The 19,572-nt window shown below is 39.3% G+C and overlaps 1 protein-coding gene across 1 annotated transcript in view; it reads left to right on the forward strand.

Moving 5' to 3' along the window:
• Positions 1 to 18,739, forward strand: part of slitrk2 (SLIT and NTRK-like family, member 2) — a 91,789-nt gene extending 73,050 nt beyond the window's left edge. Inside the window, exon 2 of the mRNA XM_028460414.1 lies at positions 18,632 to 18,739. Coding sequence (XP_028316215.1) covers positions 18,632 to 18,725 — 94 coding nt within the window. The 3' untranslated portion in view covers positions 18,726 to 18,739. The remainder of the gene's footprint in view (positions 1 to 18,631) is intronic.
• The last annotated feature ends 833 nt before the right edge of the window (positions 18,740 to 19,572 follow it).

Genomic DNA, 19,572 nt, shown 5'->3' on the forward strand with positions numbered 1-19,572 from the left:
CCAATTGTTGTATTACAGTCACGACATAGTGTTCATGGGAAATGTAGGATTAGCACAACCAGCAGTGTTGCCAGATACACATTACGTTATAAAGTCTAAACACACACAAAACCCCTGAAATTTCTTGGCGGAAAACAGACCAATCTGGCAACAATGTTTAAACGTTGTTTCTGCAACCTGCTGATTCAAACAGACGCAGTGGTATTTGTTTCATTCTTCACAGGCCAAAATGGCTAATAACGCTACAATGTTTCCCGTCAAAGTCCATTTTTACCCGCATTTGGCGGGTGTTAATTTAAAGCCCTGCACACAATACAAAAATGCATATACGCAGACACACATCAACAAGCATACACACATATACATAAACATACATATATACATGCACACTGACGAGCGGGTCACCCGCGGGGCGGGGCAGTGCAGGTGAAGACATTATCCATTCATCTCGGTTTGGGTGGCTAATTTTTTGAACTGAAAGTATAGGTATCTGCTATTTCCCGACTGTCCATGAATGCATTGCAGCTGTGAGCCAGCGTTGACTGGCTGTGCTGCGTGGTGCTTGGGATGTGAAACTATTTTTCTTTATGTGACAAGGCTCAAACAAACTCAGGCGAACACTTGTAAAACAGAGTCCATGCAGAGTTCGCCAGACAGAATAAATGCAAAGCTCAGATTTTACGACTGTGAAGACTTCTCCGCGTAGTTGGTGTCACACAAAACTCTGCTCGACATTGTGTTGACCCTCATTAAATGCAACACCAACCTTTAGGGCGGACACCCCCGCTGTGGTTCTCATTAATTAGCATTTCAATGTCTGGCCTCCCTGACTGAGTGAATGGCTGTAAATAATTAGCATTTCAGTGTCTAGCCTGCCTGACTGAACCTAACCAACCATTGGATGAAACCATAGACAGTTCAGGAGTAAAATCACCTGTGATTGGACAGAAAGTCCCTCACTCATTGGTCACGTTGTAACGTATGGTCATATGCCCCTCCCATTTTTATTATAATGATAATATTAATGATACTAATTATTATTATTACTAATATCATTTAGTGAGAACTACACATCACAATATCAGTTTATTGGGAATAAGAGAGACAGGAGGAACATATTGAAAGCAGAGCTTTATTTAAAAAAAAATAAAAACAAACTTTACACTGTGTTCCCCTTGTCTGGGTCACACACTAAAACTTTAACTCTCATGCCTCTGGGCTGCTTCAGGGTCATAAAAAGATGGAGCAGGTCTTTTAGAGGGTGGTCCATAATGCAGTCTTTTGTGGTGGGTTGCTTGATATTTGGGCTCATTTTCCAGTTTCTTCTGTAATGTTGAACACAGAGCAGAAAGATCCAGACTTCTGAAGGATGGAGGACAAACTATCCACCCAGCTTCTCCATCAGCTGTGCCATCCTCCTCATCAGACACCAGAAGTCCATCTTTGCTAAAACATCTGTCCTCACTCCCAGCAGCTGGAAACACAAGCAGTAGAATTAGTGATGTTCTATGGCAGTGGTTCCCTAACTTTTCAATCCTGTACCCCTTCAGACATTTAACTTGAAGCGATGTACCCCCTACTCCCACACACTTCAAAAACAGAATAATGTAATGCAGGGTTTTTCAACCTTGGGGTCGTGACCCAATGTGGGGTCGCCTGGAATTCAATTGTATTTTCAATGTTATTTTATTATTTTTCATATTATTACACCACACACAAAACAATCTTAAACATCTGTATTCTATACATTCACTTTCTCAAATATAAATCTAGTTAAAATAAAATGTAGCATGAAAATACTTGAGCTGGTGCATCTTGTACTAATAATAATAATAATAATAATAATAATAATAATAATATTAATAATAATAATAATAATCTGTAACCATGGGTAGTCTGATATGGACTAATGTGTAATTTGTGACAATGCATGGAGACTCCTGACTGCTGGTCTATTTATATTCTAGTTTCCAAATTCAATTTTATTATTCATGCTTTAATTCCTCTTTAAACCGGAATAAAAGTTCATTCCTCTTTAAACTGACCTTGTAAACACATAATTCCTAATGCTAATTTATTTCCGATTTACGTTAATTCCGAATTAGGTGGCTGATTTATTCTGTTATTAATTCCTAATGAGATAATTCCTCTTTCTTGTAAACACTTAACCTGATTAAAACCGCTTTAAGTTAATTTGGATCATTTTGCGCTTGTGCAATTTGTGGCGATGACGCGCTGGTGATGACAAAATCCAAGATGGCGGCGGCCCGGACTCCAGCCTAGAATATTTAATAAGATCCTTAAAAGACATGGATATAATGAAAAGAGTGGATGGACAGAGGCATAAACATGTGGACTTTCACACGGACACACACAGACTTATTAAACACACACGGACCTCGGTAAAAGTAACAGGCTTCACTGGACCGCAGGCACTAGGACCCAGAGGCGGAGTAAATGTGCCTCCGTACTGCATGTACAGGCTGTAATAACATCAGTTTATCATTTTATCTGTTGTTAGAGTTACTGTCTTTACCAGGGAGTAAATATTTATACCTGGTGATTGTTTTCCAGACTTTTACTTATTGAAATCGGAATAAATCTGTTTTCCATGTAAACCTTGTTTGGGAATTACCATCTCTATGTAAACACTTTCATTCCGAATGATTTCATTCGGAATAAATAATTCCGAATATAAAAATATCATGTAACCGTGGCCAGTATGTAAATTACTTACATACAGTATAAAGACTCCAGTGTTTACTCCACACATGTCAGATATACAGTCACAGTTGAATTGTGGGGAAAGCTCAGTCACAACAAATAACAAATAGTGTCAGATACATTAACTTACACATTATTTTTTCTGATAATCTTACCCCTGTATGTGGCCATAACGCTTTTCATTTCCCTCTGAGTTGTGTAAAAGCTGCACCATTACCTATAAAAAAAAAATTAAATAAAAGTTGACTTTGGTGAAGCAGCAGGAATAGACATTCACTTTCAATCTATTATTATTTATCAGTCATGATTTATCTATGTATTTGGTTCTGTACTTGTAAGAGAAATGTTCACACGCACACAAAAGCTAAATGGTTTTTACAAGTGTAAATATTTTTCACACAAACACAAAGGTTATTTTGGAAACAAAAAAAAAAATATTTTATAAATACCAATATTTTTCACACACAAATTTGTTTTGCAGACACAAAGTTTATTTTACAAATACAAATAATTTTTCACACAGTTTTTTTTTGAGCACAAAATCTTCATGACCCTAATTTGATCCCATAGCTCTGACACACGTAAATATGTGTAATGAATGACACCTTTTGTTCCTCTGGGATCAACACCTGTAGCATCCATTGATTAATAACAGGATCAATAGCCAGGGATGGACCTGAGGGGTATTCCATAAAGCAGGTTATGTTCAAACTCTGAGTATGTTGGGGTTCAAATGAGGGAAACTCTGAGTATCTCATTCCTAAAAGCGAGGTATGTTCTTCTCTGAGTATGTTACCATGGCAACAGTGTCCGTGAACTAAACCTGATCGCTGGCAGGTTTTATTAAAGAAACCCTGGGTTTCTACCTGGCTCCGCCCACCTGAACACTTTAATGAACCTTAACACTTTTCTCTGAAACACATTAGTAACATCACACACCACAGACGTGTTCACATCATTACTAATGTTGTGTTGATTTATGTTTTATGTTTTTTTTTGTGTGCAAACAGTAGTTTTCTTTCTAACATTGTAGATACAGATCATTAAGTGAAAGACACTGAGAGGTTGATCTACATTAAAACATCTACTGACGTCTGTAGTAAAGTTCACTGAATACAAACCTGTAGATAATATAAAGGAGGAGATGATCATTTAAATTAATCCACTTTTAAGGTTTGATTGTTGTTTTATATTGTTATACAGTTAAATCTGTAGATCACATATCTATGAAGGTATGATGGTGCAGTGAACTGTGACGTCCCGCTTCAGGCATTAATAAATAAATAATGACGTTTTTTTGGATGTTGAGATGACTCTGGCAATAATATTGCATTAAAAATCAATATAAATGATGTGATATAAAGCGGCAGTCACTGTCTTTATATCCAGTGTAACAGGAGGGCTCTCTATGCAGACATCCTATGCTGCTGCCACGTCTCCTCAGACCCATATTATTCACCGCTCGTCACGTCACTGAAACAATAAAGTGATGAAGCGACCAAAAAGTGACTAATTACGGGTGATTTAATCCACTATAGTCACTGAAGACTGAATGCACCATTAGAACGGGCTCATATTCCTCAAACACCGGCTTATTTCACCCATTACGGTGAATAAATCACTCCCTTCCGTTTGGTTGTCATGGCAGCTCAAGTAAGGGTGTACTCACACTGGCAACTGGGGCCGTTCCAAGCTCACAGCAGGAATCCCCCCCTCCATGTCCCTTTTCTGACACGGTAGAACGGACGTGATCACCAGCTCAACTCGGTTCCCACAGAGAAACACATCATCACGTTAATTTATGACACACGTATGGCGTTACGTCACCATTAAGCGACTCTGGGTTTGTTGTTGACAGTACATTCTGTTAATTTCATATTTTCTGTTGCGTAGGGTAACAATAAACCAAGATTTACCCAGACACGTGCTCTTTTCACGGACTGGGTTTCCCAGGGCCCCTGAACGCATCACGTTAATTTAAATGACCGTAACTCTGCTCATATTTGTTCTATCGGAGAAATTCCACCAGTTTATGAAAGATAATAAGTTGCTCTTTACATCCAGTGTTGGTACATTGCGGTAATTTTACTCACACGTAACGGAAACATTACAAGTGATCATGACGAAATCGACACAAGGAACAGAGAGAACCAAGTGAGTGAGAAAGAGAGATTAAAACAGACCAAATAATGGTGGATTTATTAAAAATGAAAGACTCTCTGATGATAAAAACCACCATGAATGGAGGTTCAAATGGATTTAAAAACAAAGGAGGAAACTGAGCCTATAAAGGTAAGATCAGTTTAATTTCTGGATCAATAAATGTCGTTCTGATTTTGTGGAGCTAGTCTTTGTGTACATTAATATAAGTCTAAATGAAATGGCAGCTCACCCCTACAGCTTCTTTACAAAATTATTGTTTGTATTTTGTAAAGAAGCTGTAGGGGTGAGCTGCCATTTCATTTCCTGCTTTCTAGTGTTTTTGTGTATAGGCTTAATATAGGAGTTTATTTATTATTTTGGCCTTGGTTCACCCTGAAGTTTATGCTTCTGTTTTTGTGTTTAATTGTTGGGCAATAAATGACCTTTGCCTTATTCAGTTCTCTGTGTTTCTCTTAAATGTGTTTGTTCCTACCCTAGACTAGGGACGTAACATATTTTTGGGGGCTTGTCCTCGTTTCATCTGAAATAGTTTTTTTTTTTTTTTTTTAATGTGTTTAAAGGTAATTCTTTATTGTAGTTGGGTAGAGCTTTTCATATTGTTGGCTGGCTGATTTTTCTCTTCTCCAGTTTGTGATGGAGGAGTTTAAAATGAATCCCTCATTAGATAAACTGGATAGGTGTAGCAAAGATGAGTTGATGCGTGAGTAACACGCCCCCTTCTCCTGCTGATCAATTCGACGTAAGCCGTCAGATCACCTTAGTGCCACAGTTTAGAGAGAGTGAGGTGGACAGTTATTTTAACGCGTTTGAGCGTATAGCAGCCACTTTGAACTGGCCGAGGGATGTGTGGTGTTTATTGCTCCAGTGTAAATTGGTGGGAAAAGCACAGGAAGTTTGTTCAGCCCTATCAACAGAGGAAAGTTTATCTTATGATGTGGTGAAAGCCACAGTGTTACGCGCTTATGAGTTAGTGCCAGAAGCTTACAGGCAAAAGTTTCGTTCCTGTGAAAAATCAGCAAGCCAAACATATGTAGAGTTCGCCAGGGAAAAATCTATTTTGCTCGATAAATGGTGCACAGCAAGCAAAGTTTGAGCAGCTTCGTGAATTAACCCTGTTAGAGGAGTTTAAATCGTGTTTGCCTGAAAAACTTGTGGTTTATTTAAATGAACAAAAGGTGGGAACGTTAGCAAACGCGGCTGTATTAGCAGATGAATTTGTTTTAACACATTGAGTTTCTTTTCTGTTGGTTCACCATGAGCGTGTCACCTGCGCTGAGGTTAAAACTCCAAAGTTTACGCACAGAGGCCCGCTGCGCTCCAACACCGCTCCTGTCAGCAGCAGCAGCTATACTGACCGTGTGTGCTTTTATTGTCATGATACTGGACATATGATCGCTAACTGCCCCGTTATTTTACGCAGAGAGCGATCAAAGAGCAAAACAAAATCATCAACTCCAAAAAGCGTTGGTTTTGTGCGTCCTGCTCCATTGCAACCTACTGACACGTCATGCGTTAGTGACGCACGGCTGGACGCGAGTTATGATCCGTTCAAAATAAGGGGAGCTGTTTCTCTAACGGGTAAAGGGGAAGATGAGGTGCCGATCAGTATTCTCCGTGATACTGGAGCTTCTCAGTCATTAATTGTACAGAGCGCTTTACCCTTTTCTGACAGCTCATACTGTGGCTCAGACGCGCTGGTGTGGGGGGTGCAAATGAGCACTTTGCGCGCCCCGCTCCATTCAATATGTTTGAGTTCCTCTCTAGTGTCTGGACGAGTGCGCGTAGGAGTGCGAGAACGATTACCAGTCCAGGGGTTGTCCATGATATTGGGGAATGATCTGGCGGGTGAACGTGTGTTTCCTGTTGTGGAAGTGATTAATAATCCCGGAGTTGGTTTGAACTGCAGGAAAAAATAACGTGTTTCCTGTTTGTGCTGTAACCCGTGCACAAGCTAGAAAATGTAAAGGTATAGATTTGTCTGATTCATTTCTGTCAAATGATCATCAGGACCAGATGAGTGAAAAATTTGACTCTGATGATAAGCCAGCAAAACTTAATGACTGGGTCTGATACCCAGTGAAGCAGATTTGAAGTTTGAGGTGGATCAAAGTTATTTTGTAGCCACTCAAAAAACAGACCCAACCCTGTCTGCTTGTTTAGAAGCTGCAGTCACCACTCAAACCAATTCTGAAAATGTGTACAGTTTGGAGAACGGTGTCCTTATGCGCCGTTGGTTTCCTCCTGCAACTGGTAATTTAGAGTGGAATGTGGTGAAACAAGTGGTGGTTCCACAACCGTTCCATTACCAGGTGCTTAGTTTAGCTCACGATGGTCTTGCTGGACATTTAGGAATTAAGAAAACCTATTTCAGAGTCCTTCGCTGTTTTTTTTTGGCCTGGACTAAAATCTGATGTGGGAAAATTCTGTCGCTCATGTCACGTGTGTCAATTAAGTGGAAAACCTAATCAGACAATTCCTCCAGCACCATTGCATCCAATCCCAGCTTTAGGTGAACCTTTTGAAAACGTTGTATTAGACTGTGTGGGTCCCCTCCCAAAAACAAAGTGTGGTAACCACTACATGGTAACTCTAATGTGTAGTGCAACTCATTACCCAGAAGCCATCCCTCTACGCACCATAAAAGCTAGGACTGTGATTAAAGCACTGCTAAAATTCTTCTCAACCTTTGGGCTTCCACTGTCTGTACAAACAGACCAGGGAAGTAATTTTACTTCCAAAGTGTTCTCCTAGGTCCTTGCTTCATTGTCAATTAAGCATGTTAAATCTAGCGCTTTCCACCCTCAATCCCAGGGGGCGCTGGAGCGGTTCCACCAGACGTTAAAGTCTATGCTGCGAAAATACTGTCTGGAGCAGCGTAGGGATTGGGATGAAGGGTTGCCTTTCCTCCTCATGGCTGTGCGTGAGAGTGTTCAGGAGTCAACTGGTTTTAGCCCAGCTGACTTAGTGTTTGGTCACACCGTGCGTGGACCACTACAGTTGTTAAAAGAAAAAGTTCTGGAGGAAGTTCATCGTCCTATGTGTAATGTGCTGGATTTTGTTTCTAAGGTAAGGGAGAGATTGCACAATGCTTGTCAGATTGCAAGTAGTTCGTTGGCTGCATCCCAACAGGGGATGAAGCGTAGATATGATTGTAAAGCTGTTAAAAGACAGTTTAGTGCTGGTGATAAAGTTCTGGTTCTTCTTCCGATTCCGAGTTGTGCACTTCAGGCAAAATTTTGTGGGCCTTATAATGTTGAGAAACAGTTAAGTGAGACGGACTATGTGATTGGCACCCCTGATAGAATGAGGAAGTCGAGAGTTTGTCATGTAAACATGATAAAAAAATATGTCCCGAGAAGTGATCTTTCAAAACCACCTGCTGTGGCCGTGGTAGTCTCTGTGTCGACTTCGCGAGAGACAGAGGGTAGTGAGAATTGTACCGATTTTCCTTTAAAAGATTCACGCAGTTCATCTCGTTTGGAGAACTGAGTGACATGCAAACGTATCTAAGTCATTTAGAGAGCACTTTTCAGACAGATATTATAAATTTAACTCTGAATAATCCCACGTTGTTTTCAGACACTCCAACCCGTACCACTGTGTTGTCACATGACATAGACACTGGTAAAAGTCCCCCCATTAAACAGGCGGCTTACCGTGTAAACCCAACCAAACGTGCTCTTATGAAAGAGGAGATTAAATATCTGTTGCTGTTCGAAGTTGTAGTGCTTGGAGTTCACCTTGTTTGCTGGTTCCCAAACCGGATGGAAATAATAGATTCTGTACTGACTACCGGAAAGTTAACAATGTCACCAAAGCTGATTCGTTCCCCCTACCCCGGATCGATGATTGTGTAGACCGAGTTGGATCTGCAAAATTTGTGACAAAACTTGATTTATTGAAAGGATACTGGCAAGTTCCTTTGACCTCCCATGCTTCTGAAGTTTCTGCTTTTGTTACCCCAGATGTTTTTTTTTTTTTTTTTTTTTTTTTTTAAGGCAAAGGTCATTTATTGCCCAACAATTAAACACAAAAACAGAAGCATAAACGTCAGGGTGAACCAAGGCCAAGATAATAAATAAACTCATATATTAAGCCTATACACAAAAACACTAGAAAACAGGAAATGAAATGGCAGCTCACCCCTACAGCTTCTTTACAAAATACAAACAATAATTCCAGGTGCAGTTCAAACTCAATACGCAGGTTAAACCAGGAACACTGAATACAAGGAAATAACTCAAAACGCTGGTTAAACCAGGGACACTGAATACACACACACACACACTTCCCACAGTCAGATACACTCTTGGTGGACAGCAAGCAAGGGAGAGTCACACAGCCACTACTGCTCTCCACCAGCTTCTGGGGTAGACAGTCCTTATAAAAGGCCACACCCTGGGGAGAACCAATCAGCATCCTTGGTGATGGCCACTCCCTGCTGTCCTGCTCATTTGTGTAGGAAACAAACCACATCAAGCGTAAAGCCTCCCCCTTTGCTAGCAAGAATTAACCAAGGAGCCTGTTTTTGTGTTATCACGAACTGTGTAAACACAACTGCCCCCGTAACTCTGAGATGCAGGACTAACCCCACTATGTGGTCTGGGAACTCAATACCGGAGCCACTAAGACTGAACCAGCTATTTGAAGTACGTAGTATGAACCCTTCTTTTACGACTCCCCTTCCGGCCAAACAAGAGGACCAGAGAATCCAAGGACAGTTTTCCCCTATATTACCTCCCTGCGACATTTATGATCAAAAGAAGAACATCCCTCTTCTCCCCCTTATCAAACAGATACTGTGGGATGCTGTAAAGTCAAAGAACGGTCCCAATGCCCTCTGACCCCCTGTGGTGAAATGTCACAGGAGAACACTGTCCAGGCACCTCACTGAGATGTCTCCACGGGAGGAAAGGAGAACAAAGAAATTGTATTATGTTTGAAAGTTACAAATGAAAACATTTTTGGAATGATTTCTACTGAAATTGAAATTGCAAATGTGTCTGCACTCGTTTCATGTAATGCAATAACCAACAGAATGCTATTTTAAAGTGTTTATCATTTAAAAGTGCTTAGAATTACCAGAAAAACATCACAAAAGTTAGTCTGAGGTATTTACTGCGACCATATAGTTAAGAGGAGGCATAACATGATTTTTGACCTTTATGTTATGAGTAATTACAGGTAAAATGCATTAATTAGTTCCTAAAGTGATTCTAGGATATTTTCCAGTCATGTTTGGTATCAAACTCTTTCATTATAGATGATATGTCAAGATATGATGTTGAAAAGATGTTTTGAAATATGTGGAATTAATTATTAGGCATTCTTTTATGTTTAGAATCATCCCTTGTCGTATGTCTCTGTCTTACACTTACACACACCCAAGACACACCCACAAGCTGAAAGCAGAGACATTGACCAATCACCGACATGATCACAGAAGGATCCACCCAGACGCCTCCTCCAAAAGGCGTCGCCAAACGTCCTTTAAAAAAAGACGCGCGACCAGAAACTATAGTTTTGGACGCGGGCGTTCATGCTCACCCGTCTTCCCTCATGTTTCCAGTCTTTCATTTCATTTTTATTTTTAGTTGAAACAGTTAGATTTTGTAATCAACAGCTGCTTGGTTCAGACGAATTCCGCACCCAGTGACGTGCGTAACAGCCGTAAGGAAGCCCGGCCCGCGACCCTTGGGGTTAGCCAAGAGCCATTATCGAAGCCAGCTGCGAAGGCCTAACCGCCCGGATCGGCTGAAGGGGCTAAATTCTGTGGAACCGAAACAGAACCAACGGTGGCACGTCCTGCTACATTGCTTCAACAGCACCTCCAGGTCCAGCCTGACCTCACCTCCAAGGTACAAGAATGAACTTTCATCAGCAACTTCATCCACAATAGATCACATACATATTTCCATAACTACAAACTTACACGCATTAACAACATGCTGCACACACAGTACATCTCATTCATGTTTGTTCGTCTCCCCCTTGTCCGTCCTCCTCTCTTTGTTATGAGCTCTCTTTATTTTATTCTTTGATTTTATGATCTTATTATTGAATATGTATCCTGCATTTTTATTCAATATTTAGTAGACTAGCATCCTCCTAGATTAGTGATTTCACTTTATTACATATAATCCTCACTTTTATTAGCCTAGAAATGCATTTTAATTATCCCATTTCAATTGATATTTTGACTGTGTTAATTGTTGACTTTTGAATAAAAGGTTAAACATAATCTTTGATTCCTCTGATTCATTAAAGCTGTGATGATGGTGTAGATGTCTGGTAGAATTCACTTTTCCCTGGTTTCACATTGATGAGTTTAGTCTAAAAACTTAGACATATTTCTCCTGTTAAAAGGAGTGGCACCCCGCAAATTTGAAGTAATATTAATAATCATAATTAATATTCTTAGTTATATAACCCATTAATAATAACTCATCCTCCTACATTTGGATAGATATTACATTGTGGAAGAGCTCTCACTCCTCCACCAACACATTAAACACAATAAGGCACCAGCCGTAACAGTTGTTAACCCTCTTTTATAACCTCAGGTCTGTCATCAGTAAGATCAGATCTCTCACCAATACCCTGGTCAGAGGACAAACACGCCTGTCAGGGTTCTCATGAAGAATAAGTATGCATAAATAAAATATTTAATCCTTAAACAGCCCTAATCACCACCAATCTAACCAGTGAGAGGGGTGGATGTAGCCCTTAGTGGGTGGGTGCACGAAACGTAATGTTAAAAGTCCAGTTAGAACAAAAACAGGTGTTAGCTTACCTGCTACATTGTCTGATATTGTTATTAGACAACGACCGTCCATCAAGGACCTCGTCTATAATATACTTATGTATGTGTTACACCCCTGAAAAAAAGGAGAAATAATCACTAAAGTGATTCAGGTCTGTTTCCTCACCAACAGCGTTTAGTAGAATCAAATACATGTTTACAAAAATATAACAATGTACAAAAGTACACATTTACAGCACTTTCTTACATTAAAACAGATAGTGGTGGAGGTAGGATACACACATTTCCTTTAAACAAACAATGAAAAACAGTATTTAACTGCAATAAATCATTTTTTCACTCTTTTCTTTCAAGCATCAAATATGTAAGTCTTAAACTTGTATTGAGCTAATTAAAGTGTATAAATCAGACTACATAGAACAGTAAAACATATTTTAAACATGCTCATATGAAACAGAAGCTAACAACAGAACACGCTACACATGGCACGGGCTCGTCTGCTAGCTTACGATGATTCATAAAACTTAATTCTTATTGAACTCAAATATCAAAACTACAACGTCATCAAACTATTCACTTGTTAGAAACTTATTTCTGACATATAAGCTGTGTTTCTGATGATAAACATACCTGAAAAGAGGAAATTATCACAAATGTGATTCAATCTGCTTCCTCCATCATCAGGAGCGTTGGAGAAAACAGCACGTGTGGGGGGTGGAGACAAAACAAATCAATCCCAGATAGTCTAACTCAGAACACTCAGCGGATCACAGATAAACATCACTCAATCAATTTTAACAATAAAGAGTCAAGTAAATCATGTCTATTTAACACTCTTTTAACACTTTTAACTGTCTTTTAACATTTAACTGGTATTTAAGTTTTTTAACTCATGAACTCAGTGTTTTAATCTAAACTATGTGTGCATTGCTTTTTAACTTGTCACATATACTGTAAGTTGTTGTACAATTTACAATACATCACATCCCCAACAACATAAATACACTAAAATTACAAAAAGAAAAAAAAAAAAAAACACATATCAACAATAACTCCAGAAATCATACATTTTATAGGAACAATACTGTACACAAAAGGATAAAAGAATGCACCAAATGTCTCATAACATAAGACAACAACAAACACAGAATGACAAAAAACATACAAATTTACTATAAAAAAAACTCTTTGTTCTTTGCAGCCCTTGGTCTAATTTTCCAAAGTAAACGTACAAAATGGCAGAAAAACACACAAAACAAAAGCAAGAATACAGTAAAAACATAAAGAGTTACAACACTGCAGGAAAATACTGTAAAAGACAAGGAAAACACAGAAAATACTCCAAAAGCGGTACAAAATGACTATAACTTGCACTTTTTGATCATGTAAAGCACATTGAGTTGTCGTGTGTATGAAATGCGCTTTACAAATAAATTTACCTTGCCTTACAAAAATGAACCAAATGACATTAATACACAAAATGGCTCACAATAGAAAATTACAACAAAAATACACAAAAAGACAAGAAAAACACAAAAACTGACTCTACAAACCCATAGTACTAACAAACAAGCAAAATCACAACAGAAATACACAAATTCACAACACAAGTACTTATTATGACACCAAAAAAAAAAACACATTTTACAGTAAAAATACAAAAAAGGACAAAATAAATGCACGTAATGCATCATGAGGAGCAGGGCAACCACAAACATACACAGAATGACAGAAAAACACACAAAATTACTATCAAAACTCCTTGTTATTTCCTGTGTTAATGCTCACATTGGTCATTAATCTAAATTTAGACTGGAAGCCACATTTTTAATTGGAATAAACCAGCTACTTAATTCAGATTTAAGTTTAATTCAAAATAAAATTTGCATTAGGAATGAAGTGTTTACAAGGTCAGTTCAAAAAGGAATTAACTTTTATTCTACTTTAAAAAGGAATTAAAGCTCCCATACAACATGTTGGCTCCAAAAGTGTGTGTCTTTTCAGAGGAGACAGTCCTGATTTGTATTTGTATAGATCACAGTAAGGTCATTAACGTGTGAAAACCTTACCCAGTCCTAGAAGCTGTGGGGGGGGGGGGGGGGGGGGGGGGCAGGGCAGTTATCCTGGCAGTTATCTGGAGCTGACTGGAACTTCCAGTTGACTCAGAGTTAACAGCAATTTACAGTGACAAAAACTGCCAGAAATCCCACTTTTCATGCAGTGTATTGTAGCGTGAGGTTAATACCATGTTTATAACGAACCGTGACATTTAGATATCATTGCAGCCCAACGCACAAGTCTTTTTATGTGTTGTTCATGCCTCATTTCTGGTTGGTAGACAGTAATAAAATATTTTCTTGCAAACACAAACACTAGTTTAGAGCCCTATCTACAGGATGTTTTTAGTTATAGTCCTGATGCTGTGACTGTCTGGCTTCTTGGTCTCAAAGACAGTTTTCAACCTGAATTTACATGATGTACTTCCTACATTGGATGAATCTCAAGGACAAAATGTTCACTAACTGCATCCCAACAGCAGACAATAGTCCCTGCAATAACATCAGGTTCAAATTTTATCAACTGCGAAATATAGGATGACATCATCAACAGAACATATCTCCATTCTCTGTGTTAACATTTCCATATCAGCCACCCAAAGCCCTTTATCTGTTCAGCATTGGAAGGGTCACACAGACGCAGAAAAGCTCTTTTCTGAAGGTTATCATTCACTGACGAACAAGCTCTGAGTTCTGTGTCTGTGTCAAAGATCTACCATTGCAGACGAGTAACAGTGAATATGAACATTTTCCACTAACCAACATCATATTTGTTCAACAATTTATTTCAATTCTAAGTGGGAGATGAACAAAGAAAATAAATGAGTGCACATGAAGACTCTGAGTAAACACAAAAAAATCAACATCCTTTCATTTAGGTTCATTTTATTTATTTTTACAGTATTTGTAATGTTTTCTCATGGATCTTGTATCTAAAATGCGGTCACAATAATTTTGTTCAAGGTTAACACTATAAGAAATGTGTCAGGGTTTGTATTGTTCAAACAAATCCTATCAGAAAACCTGCCGCCCAACCCGGGGCCTAACGAGAGCAGAGGGACCCATTTTCAAACTCTGGTCACAATCAAGTCAATAAATGATGTGTTGTTTCTCAACAATACAGCCATATGCACGGTTATTTGAGCGTAGCAGTGATACGACAGTTTACGTTCTGAGTGCAGTGAGCTCAGATACATGGACAAAACATACGTCTGCTCTGCTGGTCAGATTCAGATTTCGACCAAGCAACAATGTTTCTCTCCATCACAAGTCGCCCATTGTGCTGCTGGAGGTGCTGCAAAAGGGAGCAGAAGCAAAGTCGTCACATGGGCTTAAAGTTAGGCTAAAGGTTGACCCATCCCCCACACTACTTCTGTCTATCCTGCATGGCAACCAAAGGCCAAGGTGACCCAAGGGTACCTGACGGGTTGGGTCGGCCTAGAAGCCATCCACTGTTGATATAATCCTTTGTCTGCACAAAAACATGAATCATCCTTAGCTTTGATAAATAACTTAGAATAAATTACACTGAGAAACAGTATTATTCTTAATTGTCATCTTTCCTCAAAATCTGTTCAAATAAAAGATGTGGGAAGAAGGTAGACAGAAAGAAGTTTACAACTTGAAGCTGGACTTCAGCCTCATCCTCAATGAGACGTGGCTAAACTCATTTTTCTTGGATGTCACTATTAACTCACTCAGTACCATTAACGAGATAACTCGTCATTTCAAATCCAAACGCTCAGTGCCAATGACGAGATAACTCGTCATTTGCATTTTTTCCACGGGGATTACTAGAAAATACCCTGGCGGAGGTCCCTCATGATTATCTAAGCTGTGGGGTGTTGTAGTGACCCACTGTGTCCTAAAGATGGCAGCAGTGCACCTTCAGATGAGCGATTAGCCACTGATGCTACCCAGCAAAGCAGGAATAAGCAGGAAAAAGGGAGATTATGCCACTACAGAGTGATATTGTGATGTATTCAGCAGCTCACAGCTCCACATACTAACACAGAACATGTGTGGACCTTGGGGGGGGGAGGTGGGTACAAAATACCCCCAGCCTGTGAGCCAGATAGCAAAATAATAGGTGACATGTAGGAGGTAGCATCGCACTTTTGGACGAGAGATCATCCATGCTCAGCAGAGCTAAGAAGGAGAAAGGAAAGGCGTTTACGAGACAGAAAACGGCGCTACGTACACAGTTGACGTTCCCAGTAGCACACAGCAGCGCACACTCGACCAGAGCATGTGGGGAACTCATGGATAATGTGGCAATGGTGAGATAAAAACATAAAAAAACAGGGCAAGCAGTGACACTCTGCACGTCGGGGAGGAAGAGGAAGTTGCGTGTGTGCAGACTGAGGGGAGAGAAAGTTGGAGGAACGCCAAAATACAGTAGGAAATGCGTTCAACTCTGACCAAGATAGATAAATAATAACAATCTTGCCATCAAAAGCCTGGTCTCAGTGTTTTTTTTTTTTTTTTTTTGTTGTTTTATGTAAGGAAACAATGTTCAGATGTTAGAGTTGTCACTAAAGCAAAAAATTAGCTTTAAAGTCACTGACAAGGTTTTTTTTTTTAAAAAAGGCTTTTTTCTCAGCTTTTTGCTCTGAAACTAAAGATTTGTGTAAAACTTGCTCTATTTAACGGCTGATTACAAAAGAATGAAACGAGCCAGAAACAAATGTTTATTTTGATGAAAGTAGAGGCTTTAATCTTTCAGAATCTGGTGTCAGATTTCAGATAGTCATAGTAGAAAATATTCTGTGGGTCTTTAAAATCAGTCAAAATGCTCAAAAAATGGCTGGCACTGAGGGGGTAGAAAATCTGAAAATGGCTGGCACTGAATGAGTTAACATAGACAGGATAACAACATTCAGAGCGGACAGGAGTGATGCTCTCACAGGTAAATCCTGAGGAGGAGGAGTCTGTATCAACGCTGCCCTCAGCTCCAGTTTTTGCTCTTTGGACATTGAGTTCTCCACCCATTTGGCCCGAGGGCAGGTCCATAACTCAAATAGTACAGTGTGGAGATGATTCTCAGCAGTAAATCACAAAAACAAAACAACAGGGTGAAGGTAAATCACATCAGTTGCACCTCTGAGGCAATGCTCAGGGAAAACACAGCTGCCTGGTCTGTCCTGTACGTGATGAAACCTGATAAAACCTGATTATTCTGCTGAGTTTCCTCAAACATCCACACACACCTGCTCCTATTCACTGCTGTTTGTCCACAAATGAGTCGTTTTTAATGTCTGATGGTGGGTTTTTTTTACTCCACTTGTGCTGTATCTCTGCAGAATTATGATTTACTTACAAACAGACATTCTGTATGTGGTCAGACAAACCTGGTTTGAGATTTCCTCAGGACATACTATAACAAAAAAGCCCAGTAAACTGGGGGACAGTTTATAGTGGTGGTTCTCAAACCTTTCACCCCACTACTCCTTAAAATAAAGACCGGGGACCCCCACTTTACCTGAAGGTGGTTGAACACAAGAAGAGCTTTTTGAGGTCCATCCATAAAGTCAGCAGAAATGATGGTCCATTGTTCTATGAATCTGTGATAACCACATTTATTTATTCATCTGAATAATAGCAAGTGTTATGCAGGAAGTTTATTATTAATAATATTTATAAATTAGAGTGTTTACAAGGTCAGGTTAAGGAGGATTTAACTTTTATTCCGCTTTAAAGAGGAATTAAAGCTCCCATGTAAACGTGACCAGTGAGTGAGAGGGCGGCTCGTCGAAGCCGCATGCTGCACATTTAGTAAAACAAAAACAGATGATGTGGACGCCGTGTGCTGCCACATCTACTCCAAAGACATGAAGAGAAGTTATCCATCAGGAATCAAAAATCAAAAGAAAAAAGGAGGAAAAGGGGAATAAGAAAGCAGGACAAGTGAGTGTAAAAAGTTACTTTAGCTGTGTGTGACAGAGAGGGCCTGACAGTCTTTAACTTAAGTGTCATGTGTGTAACTAGTTTGCCGTGCAAACAGGCTAGCATCACTGTATCAGAGTCAGACAGCATCCATGCTAGCATTCCATAAATCAAAATGTATTTGAGCAGTGCTTTCATCTAAGTAAAAATACTGTTTAAATGACCAAACAGCTGACCTAAGAGGTGCAAAAACATTGACATTTGTGTGAAAGTGTGAAAAAATGTTATGTAGCCGACTTCCTACCTAAGCAACTCTGTGTGTATGCTCTGTGTAGCCAGTAAGTGAGTAGTATCATTTAATAATACATTTCATTTGTAATGCACTTTACATTTGATTCCAAATCTCAAAGTGCTACAGGATTAAAAAAAAAAAAATCGAAAATAACATACAGTATATTAAGAGACTGGACTAAAAGAGGCATTAACTGTTAAAATAAGTTTCTGTAAAAAGGTGATAATTAAGTTTTTTCTGAAAAATGTCCACCGTTTGTGGGGCCCTGAGGTGGTCTGGGAGGGCGTTCCACAGGCGGGGGGCAGCGGCTTCAAAGGCCCTATCGCCCATTGTTTTGAGCCGTGTCCTGGGCGTGACCAGACGGTGCTGTTGGCCTGACCGGGTCCTGGTTGACGTGTGTGGTGTGAGCAGTTCTGTGAGGTAAGTGGGGGCTGCACCGTGCAGACAGTGATGGGTGTGCAGGCAAAAAAGTGTAAATGAAATATATTTGATTTTAATTTGGATAAGTTGGACTTGTTTTAACAGTGTCATTGTGGTGTGAATATGTTTTGAAAGAATGGTGACTCATCATTGACTGTATAAATAAATTATACAGTATACGATTCCTCTTTTTACTCAGGATCGCTAAGAAGGTTTCTTGTTGCAACACCTTCAAATCCTGAAGATGCAACTCGTAAGTAAATCACCTGAACGTTTTAACTAAGATATCATTTGACATTATGTTGTTCTGTTTCTATTTGTTTTTAGCTCACTCTGCATCTACCTCCAGTACAGCCCCATCACTGCTACCTACAGTCAGCCGTTAGCATCAGCCCACCTTCCCCTGACTCGGTTGACATAACACCACAACAAGGGCCCAATGCAGGTATGATATTTTAGGTGTTATATTTACTTTTATATTATCACAGACGCTATGACCTTTTTTGTAATTATTTTCTATATTTCTTTTTTTAGTGTAGGTCAAGCAGAACCCACTGATAAAGAACCTAAATAACTGATAAAAGATGACCCTGCAGAGTGGCCTGAGGTTTTTACCAATACTGAAAAATGTTGTCTTGTAAGAAAAAGGTGAGTTCAGGTGACAGATTACGCATTCCCACAAAATAATGAAAAAGCACCACGTAGATTTACAAAATAAAATCATTATATGGTTATGAAAAACGTGAAAAAAAAATACAGCGAACATGGCTATGATAGTTTACTTCCACTGATTTAGTTTTTTGTTTTGCCTGCTAATTATTTGGAAAGCTGGACAATGCTGCACTCTCAAAGGAGGCTTCCGTAATTGGAAAAAGCTAGCAGTGCACCTGAAGGACCACGGGCATTCAAAACTACACATAAAAAAACATGAAAAATTGGCATGAGCTCCAGATGAGACTCAAAACAAAAACAACACTTTCAGTGATCAGATTAATATGGATTTACTATATCTCGAGGAACAGCACCAGAAAGCAGTTATACACAGAGTGATTGTGATAATCTGCCACCTGGCAGAGCGAAACCAAGCACTCAGAGGACACAAGTGTCTTGTATGATCCACAAAATGAAATTTTTTGGGGACAAGTTGAGTTTGATGGCAAAATTTGATCCAATCCTGAATGAAAATTTAAGGAGAATTCAACAAAAACAAACTAAAGTACACAACCTTAGCCCACATATACAAAATGAAATAATTGAATTGTTGAAGG

The sequence above is a fragment of the Gouania willdenowi genome, chromosome 10 (assembly GCF_900634775.1).
Source record: "Gouania willdenowi chromosome 10, fGouWil2.1, whole genome shotgun sequence".
NCBI classification, from domain to species: Eukaryota; Metazoa; Chordata; class Actinopteri; order Blenniiformes; family Gobiesocidae; genus Gouania; species Gouania willdenowi.